We start from the raw sequence: 16,345 nt of genomic DNA on the forward strand, positions 1-16,345 counted from the left end.
GAAATTATTGAGTGACAATGTTAGGCTTGATATAAACTTCCTAACTACTAGAGCTACCCAGAAGTGGAATGGGCTGCCCTTAGGGAGTAGTGGGTCCCCTTTCACTAGAGATCTTCAAGCCCAAACCCAGAAAGCCCTAGTGGGATACACAATAGCATGGTTACTGTTTGTGTAACAGGTTGACCTCTGAGATTCTCTTAGACTGAGTCTGATTCAAGTTACAAACTGCAACAAGAAGGTTTAAACAAAGCCAGTTAGACTATAAAACCTGTGATGTAGCCACTCCTTGAGTTTTCCAGAAACCACATACATCAGGAGAAAGTAAATTGTAATACCATGAGATCTGAGTAAATAAATCGTTAAGTTTACTAAAGGCATTGTTATACAATGAATAATAAATATATTGAATTTGGAGTCAAAACATCCACATTTTAAAAATTTATGGACTCACCAGGTAGAGCAGGACAGGACCCCAGAAGCCATCTACTGAAATATCTCATTTTATTGATAAGGAAACCCTCCAGCGAGGGCAAGTTAAACTGGCAAACTCTACAGACTCATGTCTGTATTTTAGAATGCTAAAGGTTTTTATGAATATTATTAAAGGGTTTTAGATATTGATTTTAGGATGGTAAAGGTGTGTGTGTGTGTGTGTGTGTGTGTGTGTGTGTGTGTGTGCTTGTGCATATTAGAATGTCTGAGTTGGGAAGGACTTTAAGGTCATCTTTTCGTCTTCATAATACAGAAAAGGGAACTGATACTGAGAGCAGGGGTAGAGTGGAGGGTGACCACGGTCACTTAGACCTATGAATAGAACACACATTTCCTATTGTCCAGTTAAGAGCAGTTTCCACTACACTTCACTCTCAGAGATATGAGAAAGTAGGCTCTCAAGTATCCTACTGAAGGACTTAATGGGAGAGGAATTGGAATAAAGAGAAGAGAAAAATTAAGTTCAGAATAATATGATGATTTGGTAGAACTAAGAAGGGACTAAAAAAAACACTGATGATTGGAGCTAGGAAAAAATCTTACAAAATGGACTGCTAAACACAGAATGTTAGAACATAGCACATAGAATCTTAGAGGCAGAAGGGCCTTAGGATACAGACTGTTAGTACACAGAATGCTCTAATTGGAAATTTATATCCTAAGCTGGATGGAACCTTAGAAAATAGAATATGAGAACATCAGTAAGGCTGAAAGAGTTTAGAAATTTTAGAAATCATCTATTCCAAACCTCTCCATTTTATAGATGAATAATCTGAGTGACCCAGCCAAGGTCACCGAGTTACTTAAGTATCTGAGACAGGAATGAAATCTGGATCATTTACCTCCAATTCCAGTCTTCTTTCTACTATATTTTAGTTCATCTCAAAAAGATAAAGGTTGGTGTGCTATACAAAAAAAAAAATTGGGAGGTAATGGGATATTACCCTTCTTTATGCATCCATCTTACCCCCATCTAATTCCATTCTACGGCAGAAGAATTCTTGAGTGTCCCCTTATGGAATTAACAGTAAAGGAAGCGTTGATCAGGGAAGGGCTCTTCATGCTCAGCCACATCAATTCTTGGGCAATATCCCTAACAGGGATGGTCTTAAAGTCTCTCTGCTTGAATACTTCCAGTGATGGGAAACTCACTATTTTTCAAGATAGTATATAGCATCACATTTTTAGAAATATCTCAATATTGAGCTAAAAATCCATTTCAACACCTAGGTGGCCTAATGGCTAGAGTGTTGTACCTGGAGGCAGGAAGACCTGAGTTCAAAACTAACTATATTTACTAACTGTGCTATTTAAACTGTTTGTCTCAGTTTCCTCTTTATAAAATAGGGCAATAATAATAGCACCCACCTCCCAGGGTTGTTTTGAGGATCAAATGAGATAATAATTGTAAAGCACATAGTAAGCAATATATGAATCTTAGATATGATTTGTTGTTATTCCATGATGCTTCTAGTCATAGATGCTGCTTTATTTTTAACTAGATTTATTAGGATATAAATCTAGGTAACACAGATTATGTCAATTCCATCTTTTACATCAGGTATCTCCAAACACTTTTGATCACATATTCCTATAAGGAAAATATCTTTGGTCACAGACATTGTACATAAATATATGTATACATATGCATATCCATAATATGTATTTATATTCAATTATTTATTCATTATATACATATATTGCTTTCCTAATAATGGTATAGATTGTAAAACTCACCCAAAATAGAAAATAAAAAGGATGAAATAAAGATTAAATAATATTTGATCTTAGAGTTAATAGTTAAGAGTGACTTGGTCAGATTTGTGCTTTAGGAAGATCAGTTTCATAGTTGTGTAGAACATGGATTGGAGAAGGGTGAGAATTGTAACAGAGGAATCAATCAGGAAGCTACTGGGATAGCCCAGGCTAGAGATGATGATCAGGACCTGAACTTGGGTGGTGGCTATGTGAGCAATGGGGAGCAATGACAAGATTTGGCAACTGGTTGGGTAAATGGGGTGAAGGAGAGGGAGAAGCCGAAGATGATTCTAAGGTGGTGAGCCTGGCTGGCTGTCAGGATGGTGGTACCCTCAGCAGTAATAGTGGAATTTTGAGCAGGGCCATTTGTTTTAGGAAAGATAACATACTGACATCATGACACACATCCCAACCTATGCATGCTTGCTTATCCTGCGAGATGATCTGGGGAAATAGTCCCAATGGAATCCATGCAGCTTTAGCTATGGATGCCTGGTTTGTTTTAAGTTCATAAATGCCCTCAAGAGGGAACTCTGGGAGCTTAAAAAGAAGAGAGAGGGGATAAAGTTGGGGAGTGTGGGAGGATAAGGGTAGATATGGTACAATTAGAGACAAGCCCCACAAATGGTTATCCCAGGGGTTGTAGGATGGGATCCATCTTCCTACCCTTTGATGAATTCAATACTTACCTCTTAAGGTCAGTGTCCTTGGTTGGTTCAGAGCCAAAGGAGAAAAGGAAAGAACTAATTCAGAAAATATGACTATAACAATGTGGTGGTCACTAAAAAGACAGAACTGGAGCTGAACGGTAGGAGAGGGAAAAGGGAAGGATATAATTTTCAGTGTAGTCAACAAAAGGTGTTTCATTGAAATATCACAGAACTGTCTTTCTCCTCCCCTTCTTTCTTCTAAGCTTACAGCCAGGGCGAAGCAGGCCTTAACTAGACTTTTCCCTTGGATATCCCCACTTACATCCTCTGACATGTTCATCCCAAAACTGCTGCTATATCATTTAGGAATCTAATATCTCTTTGATTTAAAGGGAAAAAAAAGTTTACGATTCTGGGAACCCAGGTTTCATCACTTTTAAAACTGATTTCCTCCCCTATAACTTTTATATCATGTGGAGATAATATACTACAGGGCAGGGATACAGCTCTGTCAATTTGGAGTGATGTATATACCAGAAATTTTTTTTTTTCCTCTTCTGTGGCCTCCAACATTAAGATATCTGAGAAAAGGGATGAACAAGGCTCTAACATCTTGGATGAAACTTTCTCATGAAAGTTAAACCAGAGGAAACTAGTAAGAGCAGAAAAAAGCAGTGGAATTGAGGGGGTAGAGAGAAAGGACACCCTATTTTTATGGTTTAGTTCAACTAACTCCTTTTATAAAGTTTTTACTAACCCCCTTCCTTCCCTCCCTCCTCCCCCACAAGCTGGAATGTTCTCTCCTGTGAATATATTCTAACTTTTATTACAGTTATTTTCTGTCCATTTCTTCTACTAAAGTATAAACTACTTGAAGGAATGGACTGTGTCTGTGCTTCCAATAATGCCAAGTAAAATAAATGTTTCTTAAATGAATGATGTCAGTAGGAAGACATTTTCCTATTTTACAATAGTTAGTGTTTATATAGAGCTTGACAGATGCGTCATTTGATCCTCATAACAACCCTATTGCTATTTGCTCCCATTTTACAGATGAGGAAACAAAAATTGGCCAAGGCTAAGTAATTTGCCCAAGATTACACAGTTAAAATATAAGGCAGTATTTGAATTTGGGTCTTTCTGATTCCAAGTTCAGAACCCCATCCACTACTCCACCTACCTATGTCCATTTAGATTTCCATCAGTTCTAGCAGCCTCTTGACTTCTCTCCCATAATCTGCCCCAACCACAGCCACAATCATGCCAGATAAGTGAAAAACTGAGGCTGCATTCTCTTCAAAATTCTCCGTGTGAGCTCTCCATTTAGTAGGCAAAGTTCCAAAGGCAGCATGTTGCATAGTCAATCAATCAGCAAGCATTTACTAAGCGTTAGTGTGTCAGGTGGTGGGGATCAAAGGCCATAATTTAACAGTTGCTATCCTCAAGAAACTTTCATTCTATCCAAAGAGACAAAATGTACACATTATATATATTCAAAATAATATGCTAATTAATATTGGGAGTTCCTTAAGAGATGTTATTCAGTCTTCAAAGTATCAAGGCATAGGCTTGATCTTATCCTGAAGGAGTATGTGTTCTAATCAGATTAAACAGGGAAAGAATGATCCTTTCTGTGTCTTCTAATTGTGTGTTTTTAAGAGGTCCCTTGGAGGTCATGATGGGCAACTAGATGGTACAGGGGATAAAGCAATGGGCCTGAAGTATCTTCCTGAGATAAAATTCAATTTTAAACACTTACTAGCTGTGTGACTCTGGACAAGTCACTTAACCCTATTTGCCTCAGTTTCTTCATCTGTAAAATGAGCTGGAGAAAGAAATGGCAAACCACTCCAGGACCTTTGCAAAGAAAAGCCCAAATGGGGTCATGAAGGGTCGGAGAAGATGGGAATGAATGAATATTGGAGGCTATGAGAAGACAGGTCATGAAACCACTTCCATATGAAGCTGGAAAACCTGAGTTTGAGAATTCTAGCATGTGAATGTTGGAAGAGGCTTGAGAAGTCATTTAGTATAACACCTCTTTTTACAGATATGAAACTGAAGCCTAGAGTTGTGAAGTAACTAGTCTAATATTATCTAACTCATAAATAACCCAAGCAGGGTTTGAGGTCAGGTCTTTTCACTGAAAATCCATCCTTCCTACCATACTGCCAATCGGTTAGAGTCACATCCCACAGATCAGAAAAAAATCCATTTTGTTTCTTTTCACTATTTTGTGATTGTTGCTGACGGTGATTGTTATAAGGCAGGGGAAGGGAGGGGATCTGAATCCGTGACTGGATCAATGTGAGGAACTTCCAGCATGGAAAATCCTCCTACTTATGAAGACTAACAACTCTCCCTGACTTAAAGCCTTAGAAAGTTGCTTGGAGTGGGGGTGGGGCAAAGGCTCTAAGATTTTATTAGCCTAAAGTTCTACAGCACTTAATGGGTCAGGGCTAGCATTTAAACCCAGGCCTTCTTGAATCCAAGGTTAGTCCTCTCTTTACTATATCATGATTCCTCTTGTCATTCCTATATAATGCAGTAATAATAAATGGTATTTACATAGATATTATATATCTACACATAGTACTTCACACATAACAGGTACTAGAGAAATGTTTGTTGATGTTATTGGACATAAATTCTATAGCAATTGAACTATATGCTCCCTGAGGGCAGGAATCATGCTAAGTCTTTACTCTAAAGCCCCTAAGAACCTACCACAGTGCTATGCATATAATAATTCTTGATAGATATTATTTGCCAACTGAGTGAACACCCCAAGAAAGAATGAAATTCTTTCCTTTTTTTTTTTCTTTGGAGGGGGGAAGGCAAGGCATTTGGGATTAAGTGACTTGCCCAAGGCCACATAGCTAGTTAAGTGCCAAGTATCTGAGGCTGGATTTGAACTCAGGTTCTCCTGACTCCAAAGCTGGTTCTCTATTCACGGTGCCACCTAGCTGCCCCTCCTCTTTTTTTTTCTGAACCAAGTTGGTATGTTCTAGAGGACTAAAGACAGAATCTCCGTAAGGAAATTTTTGAGTAATTTGTGTCAACCTGACTAAATGTCTGAAAGGGCTAAAGGGGGCAGAGAACAGGCCAAGAAGCAGAAGTCAGAAGGAGAAATGATCTCCTTTGGGTGTGGTGGTGGGGAGGTTTGAAAATCCTTTCTTTTCCCTGTTCCTCACTGCAGTGCTGCTCTCAGGTTTCCAGGGTCAATGGCCCAGCTGGCATTTCCTCTTTCCTCCCTCTCCTTTTACTATGTTGATATGTATGTCTTACTCACAAGACAGAGATTCACATACTGACTGTGCCAGGTAGCAGGGTGAAAGTAGGCAACATTTCTGAGGATCCTCATTTTCATCATCCAACCCCAGAGGGCGGCAATCTTTGCCTTACCTGCCTGCCAGGGTTGTTGTGAGGTTAATAGACACAACGAATGAATGAACGAATTACATTAAGTAATCTGTCAGCTAGGTGGCAGAACTGGATCAGGCCTGAAGTCAGGAAGACTCATCTTCCTGGCTCAAATCAGGCCTTGGACGCTTATTAGTTGTGTGACCTTGTACAAGTCACTTAACTCCATTTGCCTCAGTTTCCTTATCTGTCAAATGAGCTGGAGAAGGAAATGGCAAACCATTTCAGTATCTTTTCCAAGAAAACCCAAATGGGGTCAGACCTGAAACGACTGAACAACAACAGCAAACAACAATCTCATTAATAGCAAGTTCTGTGATCATGGGGAAGTTGTCCTTCTCAAACTACCTTATGTTCATTTTGCATATATTATGTGTATATTTGCATAAATACACATTCCTTCTTCTGATGGAATGGAAGCTCCTTGAGGGCAGGCGCTGTTTCCCTTTGGACTTTGGATCCCCAGTGCTTAGCACAGTGCCTGGAACGTGGCAAACACTTAATAAATACTTGTTGATTGACTGGGGCCTCAGTTTCCAATCTATAAAATAAGGGACTTTATAATGAAAATAGCTAGCATTTATACAACTCTAATGCCTTAAAGTTTGCAAATAGCTTTACATGTAATCCCATTTGATCCTATGAAGCAAGTGCCACTGCTGTCCCCATTTTGCAGATGAGGAGACTGAGACTTAGAGGTTGCATGACTTGCTCAGGGTCACATGGTTAGTGTCTGAGGTAGATTTCAAACTCAGGTCTTACTGGAGGCAGCTCAGTGAGGGAACTAAAGAGAATGTTGGACCCAGAGTCAGGGGTACCTGAGTTCCCATTTGGTCTCAGTAGCTATGTGACCCTGGATAAGTCATTTAACCTTTGCCTCCGTTTCTTTCAGTTCTCTCCACTGCAAAACAATATATACTCCAACAGGGTCATTGTGAGGATCAAAGGAGATACTATTTATATAAAAAATCACTTAGCACAGTGCTTGGCCCATAGTAGACATTATATAATTGCTTCTTCACCTTGCCCCTTACTGTCTCCCAGTTCAGCTCTATGAAATGCACCATCCAGATTCCTCTTCCCACTTGTGAATTCTATTATTTCCTCCCATAGGAAGGATATGGGAAGTTGATATGAGAAAGCTGGAGGAGGCCTGTCCCAAGGCTGGATCCAGGTCTCAAGAGAGCAAAGCTTGGCTATGGTGATTCCTTTTCTCCCCCTCAGCTCCTGAAAGGCTTCCTCTGCATGCTAAAAAGAGCTTTCCTATATGCTTTTCACTTTGCTCATTCATTAATTGATGTTAAAGGGACCCTTTTAAGACATTTTTTCTTTGGGAGAACAGAAGACACTGCACATAAGAGATATCTGATAAATTTAGAATTGAACTGAGTGGTTGGGGAAATTTAAATTTATGCCACTGCACATGGATAGTGGAATGTATTCATGAAATGGATTGTCTCTCCAGGGTATGTCAACTCCATTAAATAAGATTCTTAAACTCCATTTCAATTCAATGACCATTTATCCTATACCTCTTATATGCAAGTCATTGTTTAGTGTCAGGGGGATACAAATTTGAAGACTGACTCAAGTCTCTATCCTCAGGGGGTTTACATTCCAATCTAGTGGTGGTGATTGTGCATGTAGCAAAGAGGGGAAGGTGTAGGAAAAGGATATGAAGGTGATCACTGCAGCCTTAGAACATAAGGTCCTCGAGAGTAGGAATTGTTTCATTCTTTGTATCTGTATCCTCAAAATACAATCCGATAAAGGATTGTTCACCAGCTGATTCATAGATTGAATACAGATAGGTAGGATGCAAGCCAAGAGTGTGATTGGAAGAAAGGAAAGAGAGAGAGATTGTTATGAGAAGGTGAGAGAGATCAATTTCACTTGGGTAGGCAGAGGGGAGCTGGAGGAAGAGGTAGCCCCTGAGCTGGGCATTTAATGAAGGGAGGGGCTTCAATATATGGAGATGGGGGATAGACGAGGAGTCTATTCCTATTACAGGGAAAGGAGCAAGAGAGGCCAGGATTGTGATGGGGGACAGAGAGTAGTCCAGGTGGGCTGGAATGTAGAATATGAGAAGGAGGCTTGTCTAAGCTAAGATCAGACAGGTAAATTGGGACCTGTTCATAGAGTGCCTTGAATGTCAGCCTCAGGCATTGAAATTTCACTTTGTAGGTGATGGAGAACCTTTTGCTTTGATCAAACCACACAAAGTCAGTAACATGCCTGAGTTATTATAGTCTTTTGGCACCTGCAAAAGATTATATTACTGGCAAAAATTGCTTTGAGTCTATCATTTGAAAGTGATGGAGAGGGTACCAATCACTTCCACTAAAATTTGCTTGTGATGCCTTATCATGCCATGGAAGGGACCCCAGCTTCTTGAAGGCTCTACCTGTAGAGTGTGAAGTCTGATACCTCCCCCGATCTGGAGAACTTCATGTTCCGTCCCAGTAACAGTCTGGTTTAGGGTTTTGTCACCAGGTTGATGACAGGATAATTCTGATGGCAGTATGATCTTTTTTGTCCACAGCAATTCTTAAGAACACTCTCTTAAGTAATGGAGTGTCTGTGGTCTGTGTTAGTAGATGGGTCACACTGACAGAATCATAGATCCTTTAAGTAACAAAGTCAACAAAGATTTATTTCATAGGTGATACGAATTGCTGGTGTCTCTCAAACTCCACCCCTCCCTCCTCAAGCTGTCCTCAGGTTTTTACTGCGTTCAGCTTGAGGCACAGGAGTAATGGAAACTTTTGCTACAAACAGCATTTGTTAGCGACTTCCCTCTCTGTGGTTTTTTCCCCCTCTGTTGTTCCCCTGATAAAACAACTTGAGCTGCTTAAGTTTAACCAGAACACACAAATCTCATCTTCACATAAAAACATCAGCTTTCATGAAGCAAGCTGCTTTTTAAAAAATGATGCACTATGCATTCTAAATTGGGTCATTCTCAATCCCAAGAGCTTGGTGCCAGCCCCACTTTGAGTGTGTGTTTCTTCTGTCTTAGTTTTGAAGTTGCTTCTTCTAACCCAAGAGTGAACAATCGAGCAGGAGAGATGGGCAACAGCATGAAGACTTCGACTGCGCCACCCGAAAGACCTCTGCCTGGCCCAACAGGTAAATCCATTTTCTTTGGGGCTATTGGCTCAGAGCATGATCTTTCTAGCAGCTTGTTTCATACAAGTTGAGGAGCTGGGAACCATGCATAAGTCTGTGCAAACATCATGGGGCTAGATCTTAAGTTAAGAGATCTGTGTTCTAGTTCCAGCACTGCTGTCAACTGTGCCCTCTTTTAGCTTTAATATCCTTACTTGTAAGATGACATCAGAGGGGGGTGGCCAGGTGGCTCAGTGAGTAAGAGCACCGGCCCCAGAGTCGGGATGACCTGGGATCGAATCCAGGCTCAGATACTTACCACCACACCCTGAAATAACTGGCCGTGTAACCTTGAGCAAGTTACTTAACCTCAATTGCTTTAAAAAAATAAATAAATAAAAATTAAAAAAAATTTAAAAAGATGATATTAGAAGGGTCTTCCAGCTCTAACATTCTTTGTTCCATTTTACTTTGAGGTGTCTTCGTGATTATTGGGATTCCTCCTGACAGCCATGAGATAGTACAATGACCACTGATTTTGGAGTCAAAGATTTCAGGTCTTACACTTCTACTTGTAAGATCTTAGAAGAGTCAGTTAATCTATATGGGCCTCAGTTTTCTCTTTATAAAATGAGAGAAGTTACAGTAGGAGACCTCTCAGGTTTCTTACAATTCTAAATCTATACTCCTATGAATTTTCTGCCCAGTAATAAAGTAATAAAAAGGGATTAAAATGGTAAATTAACTCTATGTCCCTCAGGGCTTTGTGGTCACAGGAAAGAGCAACCAACACAGCTGTGCCAAGGCTGCTGATGGCAAGGTACAAGGGGAGAAGGAGCAAATGATGGTGCTTTGGTATCTGTGTTAGGTTCTCAGGTAAATGACTTTCTACAGCCCATGGATTAACTCAGGATCCCATATAGAGGAGCAGTATATGGGTGATTGATTTAGAAAGAATTAAATTGGTGCTGGATGGAGGGAGGGTGGAAATTTTTTGTGTGTTGGCATCAGTCAATCAACAAACAAGTCTTTAATGCCTCAATATGCTAGGCACTGGGGGTACAGAGATGAAAATGAAATAATCCCTTCCCCCAAGGAGCTTATCAAGAGAGGCAACAACTTCCAAGCTCTCCTGTCAAAATCCCTCCATGAAACTGTCAGAGACAGGATTGAGATTGGTGAATTCTTGTTTATGCCCAGTATAACATTTGTTTAGGTTCATATGCTTTGGAATTCTGGAGGGAAATAGGATGGTTGCCTTGAGAATACCTCGTACAAGTAAAAAGTACAGTAAATTTGAATGAAGACATCTGGGTTCTAAGTCCGTGTCTTCCAAGAAATAGCTCCATTACTTTTGGCAGGTCAATTCATCTCTCTGGGGCTCAGATTCCTCTTCTTGAAAATGTAGGGATTGGAATAGTTAAGCTTTAAGATGACACCCAGCTCTAATACTATAGGTTTTTGTTATAACCTTCTATGTTATAAGGATCGTTTTCATTCTGGCAGTCTCTGTTCAAACATCAAACCTTCTAAGGTTTGTTCCAAGTCTGACATTTCATGTTCTATATATTCTAGTATTCTGTTTTCTAAGTCTCTCCCAGCTCTAACTATTTAATTCCAATATTACACCTTCTAAGGTTCATTCTACGGTGAACATTGTGTGTTCTATATTCTCACATTTGAAATTCTAAGATCCCTTACAGCTCCAATGTCCTATGAATCTATAAATGTCAAGGAATTAAACTGGCACTCAAGCCACTGGTAGAACTAAAAAAGGTTAAAGTGATCCTTCCCCTGCCACCATTCCCAAAGAAAGCCTGTTTATTTTAACATGCTTTAGAACTTGTCATCCTCAGGCACTTTAAAGTGGATGAGTTCTCCTAGATTGCTGCAGCTTAAAGGAAGATGAGTTTCAGAATCACAAAATGTTAAAGCCAGAAGAGATAAGAGATCTCAGAAATTATCTAGTCCAATCCTCTTGTTTTTATAGACAAAGATATGAAAAACCTGAGAGTCAAATGACTTGCCCAAGCTCACTCTGTCAGTTTGTGGCAGAGCTCTCAGCCACAAAATCTAAACCAGATCTTCTGACATCTAATCTAAGTCTGAAACAAGCTACAGATGAACAGTATCAGATTAGGTAAAATGCCAAGTTAAGGACAGCGCTGCATGCAACTAACCAGAATGGCCCTGGTTTTCACTCATTCTGTTAGCTGCTGACTTCCCATACCCTCCTGTGCCAAATGACTCGTAGCATGACTACTCAGTTATCTTCAGTAACTTAAGTTGTACTGGGGGTGGAAGGGATATGGACACCCAAAGCAGTCACACATCTTATTGTATATTACTAGAAGGTGAAGGCAGAGTAATTTCTATGAATCCAACTGGTCTTGCATTGTTTTCACTACAAATATTAGGCAGTTCTGATTCTAAAGTAAGGAAAATTATGCACCCTCAGTCACCCATACATTAAGAAATTTTGATTTGTCCATGAAGTGGATGGATCAAAATTGTCTGTGGAATGAGTTGTCTAATAGAGAGGCTGTAGAAGGCATTCCTTTTCAGGTATGGGTTAAGTTAAATGACTTCTGAGGTCTATCCCAACTCTGAGATTCCACGAGGCAATAAAAATAGTGATAGTGTTTCAATCATTAAAAGCCACAAAGAAGTCCAGAGACAGAAAGAAATTAAATCCAAAGCCTAAATGGAGTTAGACAGGGACCTCAATGAAAACCAGGGTATATCTAAAAATCAGGAAATATGTCCAGATTATTCCCATTCCTTCCTTTTTGAAATTTGCCAGAATGCGAATCATGAAATCACAGCTCCTCCAAGTTTGAAGGGACCTCAGACATCTATTCCTTCCCCTACCTGGGCTAGAATTTCTTCTACAATGAATCATTCATTTGTCCTTGACTAGTAGTCAACCATCCTCTTCTTGGAGACTCCCAATTATAAGGAACTTGCTACCTCCCAAGGTAGTCCATTATTTAATGTAGTACAAAGACTGTTGGACTTGGAATGAACGTATCCTCATTTCAAATCCCACTGCTGACACTTCATAGCTGCATGGCCGTGGGGAATTCACTTGTCCTTATGGAATTTGTTTCCTCAATTATTATTCTCCCCCCTTGCCTTGTAGGGTTGTTGTTGAGGCTAAATGCTGTTGCACATATAAAGCATTCTGCAAACTTTAAAGTGCTGTATAAATGACATTTGCCATAGTTGTTGTGGGGCAGCTCTGATGATTAAAAAGAATTTCCTGAATCAAGGTCAAATGTACAATGTCCCTGCATTTCCACCCATGTTGCTGCTAGTTCTGGCCTTTGGGGCCAAACACAACTAATGTATTCCTTCTGTTGTGTGACATTCCTTTAGATGCTTGAAATCAGGCATCATGTCACCCCCATGTCTTCTCACCCCTAGGCCAAACAGCCCTAGTTCTTTCATCCTGTGGCATGTGATGGTTTGACAATGAAATTGAATGTATCTACTGCTGACAAATGGTTGAGTTTCATTTTTCTAGTGAGTGACTCAAGAAACTTTAGAGATTCTCTAATCTAAATCTCTCAATTTTCCAATGAGGAAACTGAGACCCAGAGAGAGGAAGTTATTTGGCCAACATCACACAATGAGGTAGTATCAGTGAGGAGAGAGAACAGGTGGGTAGCACATAAAAAAGGATTGATTCCCAATGCTACTAGGAAAAAACCCCACCATATTGTAATGTTGATTTGGTACACAAATATGTTTTATAAGAAATATGCCAGAAATTCGTTATGTGGATTTTGTAACAAACACACCAGAAAAGGAAAGTTGTCTCCTTTGAGAGTTACGTGCTTACAACAATAAGGCTACTCTTGCTTGTTAGCAGAAACTCATTGACAATTGGCATCCAGCCCTGCAAGCTTCCTCAGTGGTGGCAAGATTTCATTCTTTAAGGGGGTGGATTAAGCAGATAAAAAAAGTGGGGAAATAGAGTGTGGAGGTCAAAGAGGCATTACAATATAATATAAAATGAGATTTTCACAGAATCACAGAATTTGAGAGTTGGAACGGACATCAGTGACCCTCTACTCCAGGGCTGTGTTGTATTAAGCTCAAAGGGGTTCTTGAGAGCTGATTGTCAAATGTTCAGTGTGAGCATGTACACCTTGGAAATCAGCTAACTATAAATCAAGACTTGATTTTTTTTGTTTTGTTGATTGTCTAGACTTAAGAGAGAAATGGATAAAATGTTAATAATCCAAATTAACTTAAAAGTGTGTCCAGCATACATTTCCCTCCCTCCACCCTGGAAAGTTGGTTGTTAAATATCTACTAATCTAAATATCTATTGCTGCTCTAGTCAAACTCATACCCAAAAGGAACCCTTACGATAATATACCCAGAAAGGGGTGATCCACTCTTTTGAAGATCTCCAAAGAGAGGCAGCTACGTGGTGCAGTGGATAGAGTGCTAGGCTTAGAGTCAGGAAGACTCATCTTCCTGTGTTCAAATATGATCTCAGACCCTTAGCTGTGTGACCTTGGGTAAGTCACTTAACCTCTATTTGTCTTAGTTTCCTCATCTGTAAAATGGGGATAATAATAGCTTCTACTTCCCATTGTTGTTGGGAAGATCAAATGAGGTAATAATTGTAAAGCATTTAGCACAGTGCCTAGCATGTAATAAATACTTTATAAATGTTCAGTATGATTATTATACCCTCTCTATGGGATGCCATTAATTTTAATAATGATTCTAGACCTTCTTTTGTGATTGTAACATGGGGCAACATGATTTGGAAGAAAGGGTTCTGAACTTGACTTTAGGAATCATGTATCACAGATTTTTTTAAAAAACATAGATTTTGTGTTGGGAGGGACCTCAGAGACCTTCTACTCTGACCTCTTCATCTTATAGATAAGGAAACTGAGGCCTGGAAAAATTAAGTGACTTGTTCAAGGTCAGGGGCAGGATTTGAACCCAGGTCCTCTGACTTCACAGACATAGGCTGTGGTTCACATTTTTTTTCTACTAGACAATGACAAAGTAGAGAAGGCCATTAAAGCTATATGATGACTGTTTCATGGATGAAGTCCCTTTCCCTTTCCTTTGTCTTTGGATTTGGGGCGTAGGGGTAATGATTTGAGAAACATCTTCTACATAAGGTCATTGAGGTCACTTGACTATCCCTTGGGTAGCCAGCTATAATGGAAAGAACTCTAGATTTGTGGGTGTGGCCTCTGAGTTCCAGTCTCAGTTTTGCCTTTTACAAACTAACTATGTGCTTGGATATTTCACCTAACATCCCTGAGCCTTGGCTTCCTCCCCTGTAAAAATGAAGTCAGATTAAATGTTCTCTAAAGACCTTTCCAGATCTAGATTTCTGAGCCTATGACTCTTGGTCCTGATAGGTATTAGCTGTATGTCTTTGGTCGCTTGGTCTATATGAATTTCAATTTGCTCATTATTTTTCTGAATAAAAAAGTCAGTATTTGCACCACCTCCACAGAATTGTGATAAAAATACCTCACACATTTTAAAGTGTTATTATAGGATAATAAGCTAATGTTTGGAGTTCAATCCAACAGATTTTTATTAAGGACCTACTTTAGAAAGGCACAATCAATACAGAAACAAAATGAAAAGCAGTCCCTACCTTATATTCCACTGAATGGTTGGGGTAGAGATGTAAGGGGGCAAGGACAATATTAAAAATCGACATTTACATAGAATTCTAAAGGTTTGTAAATCACTTTTATAGGTTTTTTTATAATTTGATCCTCATATCAGACATATAAGGCAGGGCCTATTATTATTTGCTTTGCACAGATGAGGAAATTGAGTCTCAGAGAGCCTTGCTTAGGGTCACATAGCTAGTAAATGTCTGAAGGTAGATTTAAACCCAGATCTTCCTGACTTAAGTCCAGTGGTCTATCCATTACACCGCACTGCCTAGATCATAACAAACTCATTCAGAATGGAAGAATTTCTGTTTTCAGATGCTAAGATAAATTATGCATTGTCTATATACTAACAAACTAAAGCAAGAATCATATACACACCATCAGTAAGCAGATGGCAGATGCAAAAGTAAAAATGAAAAATGCTCTCCAAATTTTTAATTGTTTAAAGCAAATGTAAGTCCCTCTTACTTTTGGTAGTGAAGGAGAAAAGTACTATTATTTTTTTTGTAATTTCTTTAATTTTTAAACTTTTACAAAGTGAGGAAGAAAATAAACTGCCATGTACACTGCAGACCATAAAAGAGGATTCAATACAAAACAATAAATTTCCATTTCAAGAATAATAAATACTACACATTGTGTTCAGAGCTGCCCAGCTTTTCTTGGCTTCCTTGTTGGTTTTCTTTTGTTCTCTGCTGTGTATTTTTTACTTTACTTTTTCCTCTCCAACTACCCACCTAAAGAAGGCTACAATTAAATGAGTGTATATATATATATATGCATATATGTATATATACACATATTCATAGATATCTATACATACACACATACACATATACACTCATACATACACATATAGACATATATGTGTGTCTATATGTATATATATACAAGTATACATGGATATCTAAACATATGTATATATACACATATGTGTGTATATGTATGTATAACCATACTTGTGCTTATTTTCTCCTATCATCTATTTCTCTGAAGGTAAATAGCATCTTACTTCATAAATCCAAGTCTTTCCACATTTTCCTAAATCAACCAGCTCTTCATTTCCAAACCACAACAATATTCCAAACCAATCACATTCTATCTGAGAGTTTATCTATGAAAGATTTTTCCCAATTTTCTGTATTCCTTTTATTCTGGGCTACATAGGTTTTATTTATACAAGAAATTTTAATTAAAATAATTGAAATTATCCTTTTTATACTTCAACAATGCTTTCACTTT

General features: G+C 38.9%; 2 protein-coding genes across 4 annotated transcripts in view; one reads left to right on the forward strand and one right to left on the reverse strand.

Moving 5' to 3' along the window:
* The window catches only part of TG (thyroglobulin), a 382,541-nt gene that overhangs the window by 96,939 nt on the left and 269,257 nt on the right, over positions 1-16,345 (reverse strand). The gene's annotated exons all lie outside the window — the stretch shown is intronic.
* SLA (Src like adaptor) overlaps positions 1-16,345 on the forward strand; it is a 103,941-nt gene that overhangs the window by 48,575 nt on the left and 39,021 nt on the right. For all 3 annotated transcript variants that reach the window (XM_069081278.1, XM_069081276.1, XM_069081275.1), the window contains one exon: positions 9,343-9,452. In XM_069081278.1, coding sequence (XP_068937379.1) covers positions 9,392-9,452 — 61 coding nt within the window. In that variant the 5' untranslated portion in view covers positions 9,343-9,391. The remainder of the gene's footprint in view (positions 1-9,342; positions 9,453-16,345) is intronic.

Source organism: Petaurus breviceps, unplaced genomic scaffold (genome assembly GCF_028583685.1).
Source record: "Petaurus breviceps papuanus isolate PSGF00001 unplaced genomic scaffold, PetGlider_PUasm1.0 98, whole genome shotgun sequence".
In the NCBI taxonomy this organism is placed as follows: domain Eukaryota; kingdom Metazoa; phylum Chordata; class Mammalia; order Diprotodontia; family Petauridae; genus Petaurus; species Petaurus breviceps.